This window comes from Dromiciops gliroides, chromosome 3 (assembly GCF_019393635.1).
Source record: "Dromiciops gliroides isolate mDroGli1 chromosome 3, mDroGli1.pri, whole genome shotgun sequence".
NCBI lineage: Eukaryota > Metazoa > Chordata > Mammalia > Microbiotheria > Microbiotheriidae > Dromiciops > Dromiciops gliroides.
Window position 1 is genome coordinate 565,356,797 of NC_057863.1, and position 19,382 is coordinate 565,376,178.

Sequence of the window (19,382 nt, forward strand, 5' to 3'; positions counted from 1 at the left end):
CTGTAATTGAATTCTTCATAGTGGAAAAAAAGAAGGGGGCACAGGACAATAGAGGTTTGACAGGAAAAGAACAAATTCCCCCACAAGCCACAATAAGAGTGTGTTTATTCCTAGGAAGAGAACAATAGTTCATTGTAAATCATACAAAATGGTCATTGTCTGTAGACAGAGAACTAAAGTACTGTGAGAGGATGCTCATTATAGTTTTTCATCTTTAGTTTGTTTCAGCTAATTCTTTCTTATAGCCCCACTTTACCACTGATTTGAGCAAAGTTGTTAACATCTCAGAAGAAGGGAATAGAATTTTAAATGACCTTACTATATTAAAGAATTGGTGCAGCCAAGAGAAAAATAATATATAAGAAGACTAAAAAAGGTAAAGAGTCCAGGTTGTGAAGAGATTTCAGTATCAAATATGTATGACATTAAGCATTTCAAAGGATTTAGAATCCTCCAATATTCCTAAGGAATTCCAGAAATAAATGGCCTTCAGGGTATTTTATTTAACCTGTCAGGGTCTTTCACCATGAAAAGCAAATCAGCTATTTGGAGATCACGTAACTGTTTGTTCTTTATGGGGAATTATAAGTAAAAATTGGATTTTGTTTAAAAAATGTCTATTGGATGTCATTTATTCAAGTCAGTTTAAATCAATAGGCATTAAAAAAAATAAACAATAGGCATTTATTAAACACCTATTATGTACCAGGCTCTATGCTAGGTGCTGGAGAATAAAAAAAAAGTGGGGGGGAGATAACTTTTCTTGCTTTTAAGGTACTAATATTCTTCTGGGCTAGACAAGACATACCTGATATCTTGTTGGAGACAGTCCAGCACCCTATACCCTAAAGCTTCTGAAGGCCCAGTTTCCTCCAACTCCAGACTACCTGCCCTATTTCCAGTCCAGGCCACGACCATCAGTTATGGCAGTGGTGTCAAACTTAAATAGAATTTGATCCCTTTGGCCAGCATACTTATTAGAAAACCACAAAATAACATTATCCATGATGTATTTTCATTTTGTTAAATATTTTCCACTTGCATCTTAATCTGTCTTGGTCTGGGACTTCCGAAGGTAACAAATTTAACACCTCTGATTTAGGGGAACAGTGCCTGTGGAGAAGAGGCCTTGTCATCTCAGCTATCCCAAATACTAACTGTTGACCATTTGTGGCCTATGGGCAGATAAGCGCAAGAATCCAGATAATAGAAATATCCCCAAGAACATAGAGCCTAGCTCTAGCCTGTTCTCTACAGCCTTTTTCCCTGGGACAAGGTTTCAAGAGACACAAACTGGCAACAATCTCTTCTAAAACTACTGAAGATCAAGATAACAAAAGTTCTCACTACCAACATTCTTATCATCAAATGTTTCAAAGGATGTAGTCTTCTCAAAGGAATTCACCCTAAAGCAGGTGCATTACTATCTACCTTGCTTCTGCACTTTTAGGATTATTGGCCCCTTCCATCTGACTGACAGTTGAAACCTTCTATATAAATATACTGCTTCCACATATTTGAATGTGAGCTCCTCAAAAGTAGAGTGTGTCTTATTTTTGTTTGTATGCTCAGTACTTAACACAGTGCTTTGTATATTGAAATACTTAATAAATGTTTTTTATTAATTTTTTCTTGAATAAGAGCTAATATTTATATAGTGCTTTAAGCTGTTAAGAGTAAAATTCTTTGGGCTTTAAATGTGATTAGTGAGACAAAACTCAGGAAAAGGAGACTTAAAAGCATTTACTAAAATATAACAAGGATTGATATTAATTAATATCAACAATTGAGATTGACAGCCCACATTGATGGGTTAATTATTGGAGATCAGCAAGGGTTTCAAGATGGAGCCAGCTTTTATTGATTACTTTTGTAATTAGATAAGGATAATTCAGACAGGTCCATATCAAAAAAGGGGATGGGATGTTGCTTCTCAGCACATCCCCAATTTCTGGTATATGAGGACTAACTGGTATGTGACATATAACAAGTAATGTAACACCTCAGGCCCCAGTATGGGAGGGAGGGTAGCTGGGGATCAATAGGATACCCACCATGGGTAGGGGAGGGCAAGGCCCTGGCAAAGCAGAGAAAAACTTCACCCCAGAAGAGCAGAGCTTAGAGTCCAGCTTTGGTGAATGAGGTTTGAGGTTTATAGGCCTCAAACATGACAAACACAGAGAAACTCTGTTCAACTAGTGGATGCTTTATTTTCCATGAATATCATTTCCCTAATCTGAATGTCCTTCCGTTGATAGAGCTATGCAAACTTTTTCTTACCTGTTAGATGGACTAATTATGTCTTATTTTGTTTTAATTTTGAACCTGAGCTACCGAGCTGGCCTGGTCAACACTAGCCTTCTACAAAAAGAAAAATCTCCAAATTGTCAGATGTTAGTTTTAAACCTAACTTCATAGTTAACTACTAATGTATGTGACCTTGGTCAGTCAGGTTCCTTACTTTTTCTAGACCTTAGTTATTCTTTTTTTTTTTCAGGGCAATGAGGGTTAAGTGACTTGCTCAGGGTCACACAGCTAGTAAGTATCAAGTGTCTGAGGTCGAATTTGAACTCAGGTCCTCCTAAATCCAAGGAGGATGCTTTATCCACTGCGCTACCTAGCTGCCGCTAGACCTTAGTTATTTAATTAGTCAAGTGGGTTGACCTTTTCTTCTTTGTCTACCTCTTCTGCTAATAGTAACAATGAAATTAGATAATGGATATGAAAGACCTTTGAAAAGGCCTGCTTTAAAATGGTAAAGCCTTGAATGTAATTTCTCTGGAGAAGCTTCAGAAAGTAAATTCTAGTTTTAAATGATCTCTTTTTTCCCCAATAGGGTGAACTAGTGTATGTGAATTATGCAAGAATTCAAGATTTCTTTAAATTGGAGCAGGATATAGGAATCAATTGTTCTGGAAAAATTGCCATTGCTAGATATGGGAAAATTTTCAGAGGAAATAAGGTAAGCTCACCTCCCTTTCCCCCAACTCTTACTCTCCTTCTACTCTTCTACACTCCATTTTATTAAAATTACAGCATCTCCTAATTTCTGGCACCATTTTGCATTATTACTCCATAGTAAGTCCCTCCTAGGGTCAAAGATGTAGCTCCTAGATTTTTACTTAAGGAAGGTAGAGTATTTGGGACTAGACTGTTGTGGAAAGTGAAGATAGACTATGCCTCATTCTACAAATCATTTCTGTAATTTCAAGATGGCTCATGGCTAGTTTGCATCAATGGTAATTATTTATTTCCTTCTTGTAAACATTTTATTATTCTGAAACATATAAGCTGACTTAATATTTAATAGCAGAGAAACAACATGATATAGTGTGAGAAAAAAAAAAACACATTGAACTAGGAATTGGAAGACTTGGGTGTAGTCCTGGCTGTGACGGTTATTGGCTGTATGACTTTGGACAAATCACCTAAATTCTTTGAGCTTCAGTTTTAATATCTTCAAAATAGAGAAAATATCTATCCTGTCTTCCTCATAGGGCCATTAAAAGGGTAAAATGGAAGTAATGTATATAAAATGCTTTGTAAAATATAAAGTACTATTTAAATGTAAAATACTAGTATATTGCTTTATTGTTATTATAGGATATAATTGAAAATTTGGTAACATTTTGTAAAGGAAAGAGGATATAAGCAAAATGTATGTTTAGCAGCCTATTAAGTCCTGTTCTATCACCTTACTCATTTACTCATGACTTTTTTGTTTGTTTGTTGGTTTGGGGTTTTTGGGGTTTTTTTGTTTGTTTCTTTGGTGGGGCAATGGGGGTTAAGTGACTTGCCCAGGGTCAAACAGCTAGTAAGTGTCAAGTGTCAGTCTGGATTTGAACTCGGCTACTCCTGAATCCAAGGCCGGTGCTTTATCCTCTGCGCCACCTAGCTGCCCCTACTCATGACTTTTTAAAGGAATCACATTTCCAAGTTGCTCCCCTACCATGATTAGAAAAGCCTAGGAAAAGTTGGGAAGTTGGAATGTGGGGTAGCTAGATCTTATGGTCTTTTTATGGTAATAGACATGGAGTGTTATTACCTGAGGAACCAGCACAGTAAGGATTTACCTCACCTTTGAGTGTGAGAGAGTGTGTCTGTGTATTTTAGCCAAATTGAACTCTTGATTCCTCTTTTAAAATGTATATTGTTGGTAGAAAGTGTTGACAGATCAATATATTCTCATTGGAGTAAGGGCCAAAATAAATTTGATAATGATGAGGAACTAAGTTGGAATATGTGTGTGTGTGTGTTTATTTTTTTAAAAAGGCAACTCATTTTACAGGTTAAAAATGCTCAACGGGCAGGAGTTAAAGGAATTATCCTCTATTCTGATCCTGCTGATTATTCTTCCCCTGGGGTAGAACCTTATCCTAAAGGTTGGAACCTGCCAGGAGGTGGGGCCCAACGTGGAAATGTACTAAATCTCAATGGTGCAGGTGACCCTCTCACTCCAGGTTATCCAGCTAATGGTGAGTCATCAGTCCTCATTCAGCATTGGAGACAGAATGGAAAAAACTCAAAAACAAAACAAGTACTTTCCTGTGTACAGGAATAGATTATAGTCCCTGGTTGTCATTGGGCAGGCAAGCTCAGGGAACTGCAATGGAAACTCACCAGCAGTGTGGTCTTTCTTCTCCTGAAAAGTGAAACTGAGACCTCAGAATGCTAAAGTATGTGATCAGTTTGTAATCAGATTCTCTACTATTTTAAGTGCTGTGATGCCAGATTTAATACCAAGAATACACGGAATGCTCATGGGAAATAAATGAATATGGATTTAGAAAGAAAAAACCTGCTGCTAAACTCCATTCCTTATAACCAGGCTATTCATAAAAATGAAATACTTTTACACAAGTAGCTTATGCTAAGGGTATCATATACTTTGCTTAGAATATTTTAAAACATCTGTGAAAAAAGAGAATGCTATTCAATTTAGTTGAGTTGGACTAGTTGCCCACTGAGGTACTTTCCAGGTAATATTTTTTTAATCAATTCAACAAATATTTATAAAATTCCTTTTATGTCCAGTGTGGTGGTTGAGTAAAAGGCCAGCCAGGGAATCAGGAGATATGAACTTAGCTCCTGCTACTGATATATGCTCACTGTATGACCCTTAGTTTCCCAATGAATGGGATTTCCCTTAAATGTGGTGCCTTCCCTCTATTTTCTCCAGTATATCTTGTATAGTATATAACTTATTTGTATGTTGTTGTTTGCATATTATCTTCCCCATTAGACTTTGAGCTTCTTGAGATCAGGGATTGTCTTTTACCATTCTTTGCATCCCTGTGATGTAGCAGTGTCTTGCACTTAGTTGTCACTCAATAAATATTTATTGATGGATCATGTTGATAATCTGAATATAGGGAGTTTCCATACTGGGAGTTACTCCTTGTATCAATGAACAGATCCATCTCCATTTGGCCCAGCCAAATATGTGTATGCATATGAGCATGTATATGTATCCACACTGAAGACATTGTACTAGTTCCTGGACATACAAAGACAAGAATGAAAGAGTTCAAGCCTTCAAGTTTAGAGCACTACAATTTAAATGAGTAGAAGAGATGTATGAAGTACAAAGATAATACTACATAGAGACAATGAATGGGGTTGGGAGGCAAAGGAGTGATCAGTTCCCTAGTTATTTTTGAGAAGGGAAGAGAAAACTTTTAGTGGAGATGGGCAAGGAGAAAGGAAGTAGAGAAAATAGTTGTTGACACCTCAGCTGAGTCTCAAAGGACTCAATCAATAAGTATGTATTAAGTTTCTACTGTGTTCCAGGCTCTGAGCGAGGTCCTAGAGATACAAATATAAAGAGTGAGTCAATCCCTACTTACATTGAGCTTGTATTTTAAAGGAGAAGACAAGTCTATATAAAAATCTGAATAGTATAAATATAAAGTTAATAAATATAAATATAGTCAAAGTAGTTAAATACATTGTAGATTGAGAATGAGGGCACTAGTGGTTGAGGGAATAAGGCAAGGTTTCATGGAGAAAATGATACCTGAGAAATGTCCAAAATGAAGAGAGGGAATTTGTGAATAAGGAGATACTGAATTCTAGGAATGGGGGTCAGTCAGTACAAGATAGTAGATGGATTGTCCTATGTAAAGAATAAAGAGTGTCATTATGGAGGGATTGTGAAAATCAAGAATTTGGAAAGTGGAAAGAAGGAAGTGTATTCTAGGCCTGAGTGTCTATAAAGAGATGGGAACTAGTATGTCAAGTTCAGAAAGAAAGGATGTAGACCAATTTAGTTGGAACATAGAGTCCATAAATGAATATGAAAGCAGATTGGTACCACTTTGTGAAATGCTTTAAATGCCAAGCCAAGGAGTTTTTGTGTTATCCAAGGCTTGAGAAACCCAGGATCTCCTCACATCTTGAACTCACAAGGCAGCCACCAAGTCTAGGAGTATTGAGCTCCTGATAACTCATCTATGTTCAGGGTAAGAAACACAAAGCAAAAGAGGTAAACAGAGACTCCTCATTCAACTTATATAGAAATAGACAGAAACATACATCATTTTCTCTCTCTATTGTCTGAATGATACAATTTTAATACTATAGTTCAGATCACAGATGTGGTATCATTTCAGTTTTAAAAAATGCTGTGCCTGTCCTAGGCTCTAGCACAGTGACACAGAGTATGCTTGTAGTTAGTGTTCACTGACTGCCTGTGTCACTTATGTATTTTTATTTCCAGTGCCTGGAACTTAGTAGGAACCTGATAAATTGTCATCTATTGTTGAGGGGAATCACAATTCTGAAGGGAGTCCAATCCATGCCACTGAAGATTTATTGAAGGAACGGAGGCCATTTACCTTGTAGGAAAGACATCCAGGGTACAGGATAGCCATCTTTGAGTAACCAAAGGACTAATACATGGAAAAGAGAGTAGGCTTATTCTGGTGGGTCACAGAAGACAGAACTAAGAACAATGGGTGGAAATTTCAAAATAACAACTTAAGTTTGATGTAAAGAAAATCTTCCTGATCATTAGAACAATCCCTAAGTGGAATGGGCTCTATCAGTAGATAGTGAGTTCACCCTCCTTTTAGATCTTCAATAAAAGACTGGATGATTGCCTGTCAGGTATACTGTAATTACTTCACAAGTATAGGGTGAACTAGATGGCTGCAAAGGTCTTTTCTATCTCTGAGATCTATGATAGCTCAAAAGTAGAGAAAACTTTAAATCATGGTTATATACTTTTTTGTGTTTGAAATACACTGACTTTGATTACTTCCAAAATCAATCCAAAAATTATCTTTCCAAGAAAAAACAAACAAATATCAACTATAGAAAAAGTTCTGCATTAAGTTTTCTTACTCACAATTCTGGGGTTTTTTTTAGAAAAGAAAAAGAAGGCAATTTCTCTTTTATCCAAAGATATGGCTATATATAACCAAATAATTTGAAAAGGCTTGATTGAACTGATCAAGGTTAATTATCTTTTTGTTCCAGAATATGCCTATAGATATGATATAACTGAAGCTATTGGTCTTCCAAAGATTCCCGTTCATCCAATTGGATACAATGATGCCCAGATCTTACTTGAGTAAGTATGTCTTAAAAGGAATAAAATTTAAAAGCAAAAGGTTAATTTTGGACACCTTGCCACTAACAAAAGAAAAAAAGCAGCATGGAGCAGGATAATAAACAGAGTCAGAAAATCCAGGTTCATGTTTTGATTCAACTTGGAGAAGTCATTTAACTTCCCTCATTCTCAATATTTCTCATATGTAAAATTAGAGCATTGTACTAGATGCTTTCTAAGGTCTTATCCATCTCTTAATCTATAATCCTATATCTCAAAAGGGCAAAATGTAAATATCTATTTATTCTTCAGTATCAAATTTCTAAATATAGTAAAATATTTGGCATAATAAAAGCTGGTAAAACATTGCACTGTGGAAATCAAGACATTGTAAACCTAATAAAAGTACAGTAGCAATCCATTTATAAATCTCTGTCATAATTAATGCTTTTAAGAAGATCTCAAAGGAAACAAAGAATGATTGTTATAAACTGATGCAGAATGAAATAAGCAGAACATGGATGGATGGATGGATGGATGGATGGATGGATGGATGGATGGATGGATGGATGGATGGATGGATGGATGGACGGATGAAAAAACATTTATTACATAGTCATAACGTGCAGGGCCCTATGCTAAAAGCTAAGAATACAAAGAGTAATTTATGATAGTCCCTGTCCTCAAAAAGGTTATATTCCAAAAGGGAGAAAAGACATAATAGGGGGTTCATCTGAACAGTTAATGGTCTGAATGACAAATATACAGTTCATTTGGAATGTAGAGGGAATATACACATCTCTTTTAGGGTTATTTCAGAAAATAAAACTATATACATTTCTGATGTTGAACCATTTGGGAGCACAAAAGACTTGGGTAGTTAGCATTAGTTCTCCACATAGGTTTTTCCTTTGAAAATGGCAGCAGAAACTGGGCTTCAGGAAAGAGTGGCGAATTGAGGGGTGCTGGTATTCTCAGAGCTCTTAGATATGGGATCCTGAACACCTAGGAAAAAATATGCAGAATAAGTTCAGTAAAGTAAATGAAAAGATTCCTAAAAGGAAACTGAACTCTGCATTATTAAAACACACACACACACACACACACACAGCCCTTTTTGTCAGAGGAATGAGACTGAAAGCAGAATGTTGCATACATTGCCAGACATATTCATTGTATCGGCTTTTTTTTTTTTGCTTACCTGTTTTTTTCCTTCTTTATAAGGAAAGAATTTAATTCTTTTAATTGGGTATTTATCAGAAATGGCAGTGATGTATAAGGAAAAGGTATTAATAAAAGTTATTGTTTTAAAAGGATCTGTTGAATATTGATATAAACCTATTAACACTGTAGTAAAAAGTCAATATAACTATATATGTATGTATGTGTATGTGGCTATACATATATGTATGTATCTATGTATGAAATCCACTATAATTCAGTTGTATTTGTGTCAAAAATGTAAGAATGGTTTATAATAGGAAAATATAATTAACATAACTAATCATACTAAAAGAAAAAACACTTGCGACAATATTTTAGCAATAAATACAGAAAAAAGCCTTTGACAAAAAACAGCACTCAATTATTCTAAAAACAATTACAAATCATTGACACTGAAGGTTTATGTTAATAATATTAAAGAGTGTAGATCTAATACCAAAAGCTAGCATTAATTATAGTGGGGAAATGCCAGAACCACTCCTAAAAAATGTAAGAATAAAGTAGGATATTCTTTGACATTGTTTAAAACAAATGATAAATAAAACAAATAAAAATTGAAGGCATAAACTTTGGCTTAAAAATAGGAGGAAACATTCCTGTTTGCTGATGGCATTATGGTTTACTTTGAAAACTCTAGGAAATCATCAAAAAAATCAGTCTATACTATCACTAGCTTCAATAAAGAAGCAGGATAAAAAATAGATCTGAAAAAGCAGCAGCATTTCTATATACCAAAAGTATATACAGAAGAGAAATTTCATTAAAATGCATAAAATATCAGTGATATTTTAAAATAATTTTTATTTTATTAATGACATCTTTATACGTTTAATAGTAATGCAGATGTGAAACATTATTAATTCAATCTACAGAAAATGTGTTTGATTATTTATTATGCTTAGTCTTCCCACATACTTTTTTGGAGTTATATAGCAATACTTGATGTAAATATGAATTTGTATGCACTTTTAATAATAACTCATCAGCCGCAGGGAGGCTGAGAACAGCTATTACAGAACATGTAGAACTATTAAAATTTTTTCTCAGTCAATAAGTAATAAAATCAGAGTTGGGTTTTCAAAAGTTTTTTTGAAGTAGACTGGGTGTAAGTACAGTAGAGGTATATTAAGTCATGAGATGAAACTCCTCAGGTCTGCATGCTCGAGGCTACTTGAGTGAATCTAGAATCAGTGTTTTTGGTTTTTTTTAATATTACTGTTTTTAATGTATTGATCAGTTCTCAATTATAACACAGTTCCCATCTACTCTCCCTTTTTAGTGAAGAATTATAATATAAGCAAACACACTGGCCTTATATTTGTCTAATTCTGACCCAATAGTCTGCTACCACTCTGGCAAGTAGAGAAAGCTTCAGTCCCCTGAAGTGAAATAACTGTCAGCTACATTGATCTAACTCAACATGTCCACAAACATTATCTTTCCCCCTAAACCTATCTCTCATCCTAAATTCACTTTTGTTGTAAAAATTTCTAAGTTGCAAAGGTTAGACAAAGAAAAACCAAAGTCTCCAAGCCAAAGAAAATAGTTTTATTGAGAGAGGGATCCTGTCTCACAATAAAGCCAATCTCAGGTCTAGGACCCAAAGACCCTGAGCCTCAGGATCCACAGATATTTATATATAACAACTCCTCCCACAATTTAAACACACTCAGAGTGGTACATGTATAATAAGTTTTGAAGTAAAGAAAATGATACCATCCGTCTTTCATCATCCAAGTGGACAACCCATTGGATTTCATTTTTCCACCTTGTTTGCTGGCCACCTAGGTGGAAACCACTAGTCTGGAACCAAGCCAAATAGGTGAATATCAGTCAGTTGATTTCTAGACCCAGTTGGCCATGTAGCATTTGAGTTTGCTCTAATGGTATCTGTCTTACTTCCTTCATTTTTATTTGCTCAAACTACTAAAAATGAATAAACAATGTTAAATTACAGTTCGTAGTCTATAAACTGATTATGACAAGAATTAAATCACTTATATCTAAAGGGTGGGGAAAATCTCATTCACACTTTTTAGGACATCATCATTCTTCTCATTACCCAGAGTTACAGACTAGTAGTCAATTCAGTACTCTAATTTAGCCCCTTATCCAGTCATTGGACAAATCATTTCATCTATGCCTCCAGATCTCTTAAAATCCTTTTCTTTCTCAAACTCACTTGGTTACTATTCAGGCCCTCATCACTCTTCAGCCCCCTAATTGATCTCCTGACCTCCAGTCACATGCCCTTTACAATCCATCCTCCTCCTCACTACTGCCTAATTGATATTTTCTAAAGCATAGGTCTAACCATTGCACTTCTTTCCTTAAGAAGCTTCAGCAGATTGCTCTTTTGACTTTAAAATAAAATATAAACTCCTGTTTAGCATTTAAAATCTTTTATAATCTGACCCTAGTCTTTATTTGCAGACTAATTACACATCATTCACATACACACACACACACACACACACACACACACACACACACACACACCTCCAGTCAAATCAGATGGATTATTTTTCCTCATGTAAGGCATTCTATTCCTTGCGGAATCCCCTCCATTCTTATTTCAGATGCTTTGAATCTCTAGTTTCCTTCAAGACTCAGCTCAAGGGCCACATGCTTCAGGAAAGCTACCTGATTTCCCCAATTTTCATTCAGTTTCCCCCAACCCTCATTTTCTTTGTGTTTATTTTGTATTTATAGTATATGGAAAGGTCCTTTCTCTTCCATCAGATTTTAAGTTCCTTGAAGGCAGGGACTGGATTTTACAATGCTCGTCATATAAAAGGTGCTTTATAAATGTTTATTAATTAAGGGCAGAGATTTCTTTCTTTCTTTCTTTCTTTCTTTCTTTCTTTCTTTCTTTCTTTCTTTCTTTCTTTCTTTCTTTCTTTTTTGGTCTCTATATCCCTATTATATAGCACAGTGCCTGCACAGGGTAGGCATGAATAAATGTTTATTGAGTGAGTGTCATTTTTTGATCAAATGTTTTCTTCATCTAATACTAGCTTAATACTAATACTAATTTTTGTGTATTACAGAAATATGGGAGGACCAGCACCACCAGACCACAGTTGGAAAGGGAGGCTTAATGTGCCTTACAACATTGGGCCTGGCTTTACTGGAAACTATTCTACACGGTTATCTTGCTATATTTTCCTTATTTTCCCCATCTTCAGTAAATTTTCATAGAATAAATCAAATAGTCAAACTTTCATTTATATTTAACATGTAATTTATATGTAAGATCTTCAAAGTAAGGAATCTTTTGTTTTTGTTTGTTTTGTTTCTGTACCTCTAGTGCCTTGTATATAGTATTGTGCAATATTGCAATATTTTTTATTCAACCAAATAGAATATAGTTCATATGTTACTGGATGTTGTATTTTCAATTTCAGATGATTTTACTTATGACCCTCCTGTATCACTCTCGTTTCTCTTTCCATTTTTTTCTCTACCTCTCTTACTTTATCTTCAAAGTTCTTTTTGAGAATTTCTATGTCCTGAGACCAATTCATATTTTTCTTGGAAGCTTTGGATGTAGGAGTCCTAATATTACTATCCTCTTCTGAGGGTGCACTTCAATCTTTCTTGTCACTAAAGAAATTTTCTATGGTCTACATCTTTCTCTGTATGGTCATCTTGCTTGTCTTTTACTTGACTTTTAACTCCTTCTTAAAGTAGGGCACTGTTTCCAGTCTGTACTGTCCCAAGCTCCAGGGGGTCCCAGGTTGTATGATTTAAGGAAGGGAAGGTCCTTCACTAGCCTGGCCTGTTCTCTTGTCCATAGATAACCCCAGGCTAACTTGCTAATTAAGCAGACAGCAAAACTTTGTGTGCTGTGGTTGTTAGCTCCAATGAGCCTGTACCCCTCCCCAACCTGGGCCACTGCCACTCAAGCCTACTTCCTGGTTCCCTGTAGGGGTGAAACACTTAAGTTCTGCCTCAGCATGAGCAGAGACCCATGTAATCTCCCCCTGGCCAACCTCTCAGCCCTCTCCCTAGGCTGCGAATTTAGTTCAAGATGACACTGGTGCTGCAGCTGATTCAGAGGCTCCCAAGCTGATTTTAGTTAAATTAAAATGCTATAGTGTTGCTTATTTTGGGTTAATTTAGAATGTTTATTCCTTGAGCTCAATGATAATGTTTTTACTTTCTTTGTATCTCTGCCACCTAGCACAGTGCTTGGCACATATAGTAAGCACTTTATAAATTATTATAGACTTATCAAGAAAGAGACTTTCCTGGACCAAACTATTTTTATATCAAAACAGAAGGGGAAGAGATTTTTCAGATTCTGAAATAGTTCTTCATCAATGAGTAAACTTATTATTTCTTCCGCCAAGGTTTAACTTTAAAAAAAGATAAATCTGGACTCTCTAAGGTTATACATTACTGCAAAATTTTGTCAGGTCATACCAGCCCGTAAGGGCTTTGAATTCATCTTTGTAACAGCTTATATACTGTCTAGGGGCTAGCATGCCTGGCTCAGCAGAGTAGCGATATGAGTACTTGAAAGCTACTAAGTCACAAAAAGATAGTGAATTTGCCTTTTTATGTGGAATACATTCACCACTGAAATCACAGGGGCCTGAAGTATGATATGTAATAAATATATACAGGTTATAAAACAAAAATTACATATTGTGACAAATTATAAACTATAAAAAAGTAATAATTGAAGTTTTAAGTAAAGTCAAAATGCACCCATTAATCTGTGAAGTTTAAAATCTAAATGTGTTGTCTAAAAAATCTAATGTGTGGTCATCTTAAATTAGAAGCTTTAGGGGCAGCTAGATGGTGCAGTGGATAGAGCACCAGCCCTGGAGTCAGGAGGACCTGATTTCAAATCGGGCCTCAGACACTTAACACTTACTAGCTGTGTGACCCTGGGCAAGTCACGTGACCCTGGGCAAGTCACTTAACCCCAATTGCCTCACTAAAAAAAAAAAAAAAAAAAAAAAAATTAGAAGCTTTAACACCAGTCTTTGGGTATTAAGCATTTATTAAAGCACACTAGGTATTAGAAAAAAAAGAACACATGGAGTTAAGAAAAGGCCTATTTAGCCTAGAGTTCCAGCCTGGTCTGGTTCTTCCTCAAGTCCTCCACAATGAGCCTGCTTCAACGAACTGCTCTCAAACTGAGTGTGGATGCTTTTTATGGGTCTGTAGCAGAGGCAGTCCTTACACACTACTTCAAGCTGATTGGTATGTGTCATCCAAATCCATTGGTTCACTGGACTTGAAGGTGGTCTCTAGTTGAGTTCAAAGCCCTTAGCTTCTGAGAATAATACCTTTTTAAGGGCCGGTCAGGTGTGGTTACAATCTAGTTAACTTGAAGTAGGCTAATCAGCAGTCAATCACTCTCACTTAATTCAATCAGTTTAGATTAATCTCCAGGTGAGTCTTTGAGTATCTGCCAAATCCCATTATTTTCTCACAAATCATATCTCTGCTTAATAGGTGCCAGGTACTATACTAAGTGCTAGGGATACAAATAATTGCAAAAAGCAAAAATAAAACAAAAAGACAATCCCTGCTTTCAAGGAGCTCACATACAAACACACACACACATACACACAGTACAAATTAGAGATGATAACAGAAGTAAGACTACTAGAATTAAGGGGGATTGGGAAAGGCTTTTTGTAGTGAGTGGGATTTTAGCTGGGACTTGAAAGAAGCCAAAGGATGGAGAGGAGTAGGAGAATTCTAGACATAGGAGACAAGCAGTGAAATTACTTGGAGTCAAGAAATGTAGTATCTTTCATGAGAAACAGCAAGGAATTCAGTTTCACAGCATTGTGCTCTGTAAAAATTCTGACAAGTCTTTTTGTAGTCTTCAGAAATCCAATCCAATCTAACAAGCATTTATTAAGGTCCTACTATTTGCAAAGAAAGATCCATCATGGTTTCAAGAATATGGGGCTAGGGGGGCAGCTAGGTGGCATGGTGGATAAAGCACCAGCCCTGGATTCAGGAAGACCTGAGTTCAAATCTAGCCTCAGACACTTGACACTTACCAGCTGTGTGATGCTGAGCAAGTCACTTAACCCTCATTGACCCACAAAAAAAGGAAAGAAAGAAAAAAGAAGTATATGGGGCTAGCTTTGGAAGAAAGAAAAATTAGATTCAAGTTCTGGTGTAAGATGTACATTTGCTGTGACTATAGGTGGGTTACTTATTTTCTCATTGGCACATGTAACTCTAATACTATATAATTTACAGATGAGTTGCCAACCTTATGAATGGATAGAGTATCCACACAAGGAGTTCCCTACACAGATAAAATCACAAGTTTAGAAGACACAACCCCCCCCCCTCCCCAACCGTGAAATGTGAAAGGCACTGTGTTAGCTTTGGGGAGGAAAAGATAAAGTATAAGACATTACTTACCCTCAAGAAGTTTATATTCTACTGGTGAGAGAATACAAGATGTAAACAAATGATTATATCAATACTTCTTGATAAGAAAAACAATGTAATTAGTTATGAAGTTGGAGAAAGGCTTCTTGAAGGAGCTGATTCATTAGCTGAGCCTTGAGGGAAACCAGTGATGCTAGGAGAGGAAGGTGAATAAGGAACATTCTTATTAATGGGAGAAAGTCTCTGAGTTTTCACAGTGATGTGAGAGAAATCTGCCTTGAACCTAGAAAATGTAAAGGGAAATAATGTGAAATAAGCTTTTAAAGGTAGACTGGAGCCAGACTGTGAGAGACTTTAAATGCTAAGCTGAAGAGTTTGTAATTTATCCTAGAGTCAACAGAGTTGGTAAAGATTCTTAAACATTAGTGTCCTGTTATCAGTGTCACTTTTTTAAAAAAAGTTTGCTTTTGTGAGCTGAGTAAAGGAAGAATTAGAGAAAGGAGAGACTTGAAACTAAGATACTAATTAGGTAGGAAGCAATAGGTGATGAGTTACCAACTGTCCCTAGGAGAGTAGTCAGATGATTAGAGAACAGGGTTGTATATAAGACATTTTATTATGAAGATCAACTTGATCATTCTTGAAAGCAGGTTACATATTTGGAATGAGTTGGAGAGAAGAGTCAAGCTTATGAATCTGGGTGCATGGGAGTAGAATAGAGAATTGGAAGGTTGGAGGTTAAATAGTGGAACAGTCCAGAAAACCTGATTTTTATTGCCTAGTTTTTCCTTGATCATAATGCTATCTCTTCATTAGTTATATATTTTCCTTCTACATGGTGCTTTCTCCTATCTATCCTTCCCCTTTCTCTGGAATCTTTTTTCTTCTGTGTCAGAAACTTCTGTCCTTAGAACATTCTATTCTAGTAATTTCTAGTTTCCTTGATAACTGGCACCTCCAGGGGGAGGAAATGAATCAGACTCACCTGAACAAATTCCTTTCTCTTCCTGTAAAAACACATGATGCAGGGGGCAGCTAGGTGGCACAGTGGATAAAGCACCAGCCCTGGAGTCAGGAGTACCTGAGTTCAAAGCCGGCCTCAGACACTTGACACTTACTAGCTGTGTGACCCTGGGCAAGTTACTTAACCCCCATTGCCCCACAAATACAAAAACAAAACAAAACAAAACCCCCCAAACACATGATGCATTCTAATCCTGAAGTGTCCATAAATCTTAAGTGCATATTTGGCTACTCTGGGAGCTACTCTGACTTCTGAAACTACCGTGACCCCAGCACTGCCTGATCTGCCCCGAAGTGTGGACCCAGGAACCCTAGGCCATTTTGGAGGGCCTTTCTCTTCCTAAGATCATAGTGCCTGATGATCCCTACTGATGTCTCTGCTTCCATGTCTTCCATGGCCCTTCGTCGGGTCTTAAACAGGCAATTCTGTGGTGATGCATGACTGGAATCATTCTAGAAATTAGGTTTCAATATGTAGATATGGAAATTGATAGGATCACTAAGAGAGAGTACAGATAGAAAAGAGAAGAAGGAAAAGGACAGAGCCCCAAGGGGTAAACCATGAGGAAAGTGACAAGGATAATGGTGCAGCATAGGTATCTAAGAAGAAATGAAGTCTGGTAGGAGAATGAAAAACCCAACAACTCAAGGATGAGGGAGTCACCAGGAGGGGAAGAGGGTGAACAATGTCAAATACTGTAGATAGGTCAAGAAGAATGAGAAATGAGAACAGGTCATAAAATGGAGAGATTAAGTGATCATTTTATAAGCCAATTCCATCCTACGTTGGTAAGGCATACCTCAAAGGATTCAGGAGCAAGTAGGGGAAGTTCTAATCTAGGCAATGTGTTTAGAGACTTCTAGACATTTCTAATTTGTGAAAGAGAAGACAGGTATAGGATTATAACTTGACATTCTTTAGTTGATTAGTCATGCCTGACTTTTTGAGTCCTCATTTGTAAATGAGCTGGACACTTGACTTTAGATTATTACAATAGCTTCCTAACTGGCCTCCCTAATTCCAATGTTTTTCCTCTTAAATCTATAATCTAATCAACTGCCAAATTGATATTTTTGAAATGTAGGGCTTAACATAACTCTCTCCCCTACTTCTTCAGTGGCTCCCTACTGCCTTTAGAATAAAATTTAATTTTTTCTTTTTGGAATTAAAAAACCCTTCACATTTTGGTGATTATCTGTTGTTCTAGAATGATTTTTCAATCCTGGTCCTGACATACTAGGTTTCACACAAACTATTTGCTGTTCCACCTACCCAGCATCCTCTCTCCTCACCTCATGGCTTTTGCACATTGGCTATCTTCTATGTCTAAAATGTTCTTCCTCATCACCTATGTCTCTGAGAATTCCTTGCTCCATTTAATATTCAGTTCCAGAGCCACCTCCTCAGTAGTAAACATTTTCCTCACCTCTAAATTACTGCATATATATTTGGTATTTTGCTTCTTGAGGGGCAGAATTTGAACTCACATCTTCCTTAAATCAAGACTAGCCAAATGTCTATTGTCTTTCTGCCTTCATTTATACATGTGGTGATATACATATCTATATACATATACCTTTATATACACATACATGTGGATTAATATGCATACACATATACAAACATACATGTGCAGTACACACATATACATATATGGGAAATAAGGAGAGAAAGGGGATGAAAGAGGGAAGGATGAGGTAGAAAAACTACACAAACCAATCAGTATATTTTGGTGCCAGTATACTCACAATGCTAAAGTTTATTTGTTTGTTTGTTTTAAATTGCATTAGAAAAGTCAAAATGAATATTCACAGCAATAACAAAGTAACAAGGATTTACAATGTGATTGGCACTCTCAGAGGAGCAGTGGAACCAGGTAAAGCATTTATTTTCTAAATTACTAATGTGAGCAGGGACTAGCTTGACTATAGAAAGAAGTTTAAGGAGTTACACATGTATATCTTTCTGCATAATGGGATCTTAAGATTTTATATGTGAAAGGGACCTTGCATACATCTAGTTCAACTCCTTCCTTTATTTTACAAATGTGGAAACTGAGGTTGGGGAGGTTAAATAAATTTGATTAAGGACATATAAGTTTCTAGTGTGAGAACTAGAATTAATATCCAGATTTTTTTTTTAATCGGTGCTTCTTTACATTACTTCTAAGTCCTTTCCTCATACTTCTGTATCTGAATCCTACTTTGTAATAGACGAACCCATTTCCTGACTCCAAAACTATTGCATTTAGAATCATAAAATTTAGAGCTGAAAAGAGACATTGGAAATCATTTAGTCCAGCATCTTCATTTATAGATTTGGAAACTGAGTCCTGAGAGATGATGAGATTTACCCAAGATCTCGTCACTATCAAGTTACATGGCTAGAATCTGGGTCCTCTGACTCCAATGCCCTTTCCACTGCACCAAGCCAGAGAATTTTTAAGTTCCCCATTTCTCAGATTATTCTAAGACCTCCCTGACAAGAGAAATTTATTTTTTAGAGGATATCTTCACTATTTCATAGATTTTCTAGTTAGGCATAGGATTTAGATAATGACAGGACTTTAGAGGATGTCTTGTCCAACCTCCTCATTTGAAAGATGATAAAATTGACATCACAGAGGTAAAGAGGCTTCCTCCATGAAGTAAGGAGCAAAGCAAGGCTTTAAACTTGTTGTTCAGACTGTCAAGGTTGTGTTCTCAACTCAGCTGCCTCCATTGAAGCTGGAGTGAGAATGTCCCCATCTCAGTTATATTAAATTATGCCTCATTTTCCAGTTTCCAGGTTTAAAAGGTTGCTCCATGGAGAAATGTGTGGTTTTGCTATTGTAACCATTGACTCACATAAACTATATGATTAAATTATATTCCTCTCCTAATAGCAGGCATTCTCTGGATATGGAGTTTTTCACATTTTAAATGGAATTTAAATTTGGCCCACCAAATACCTAATATAGCTTCCTCTGAGGACTAATAATTTTCATTATCATTAGTCAACAGTGATTGACTGCTATATATGGCAGTATTTCCTTTAGGAAATAGTAGTAGGGCTACAACCATAATGGTACTTTATGAAGCAAGCCATACCACCCTTTTGACAGAATGAACCCTCAAACTCTGATCAGATATAGGGAATTACCAAGACACAAGAAATAAATGTAAAAGGATTCTTTCTTGCTCATGCCCAGGAAGCAAATCACCAGTA

The 19,382-nt window shown here is 36.3% G+C and overlaps 1 protein-coding gene across 1 annotated transcript in view; it reads left to right on the forward strand.

Moving 5' to 3' along the window:
* FOLH1B (folate hydrolase 1B) overlaps positions 1 to 19,382 on the forward strand; it is a 97,148-nt gene that overhangs the window by 40,265 nt on the left and 37,501 nt on the right. Inside the window, 5 exon segments of the mRNA XM_043997862.1 lie at positions 2,837 to 2,962; positions 4,289 to 4,475; positions 7,480 to 7,573; positions 11,827 to 11,925; positions 17,966 to 18,051. Of these exon segments, the coding sequence (XP_043853797.1) occupies positions 2,837 to 2,962; positions 4,289 to 4,475; positions 7,480 to 7,573; positions 11,827 to 11,925; positions 17,966 to 18,051 (592 nt within the window).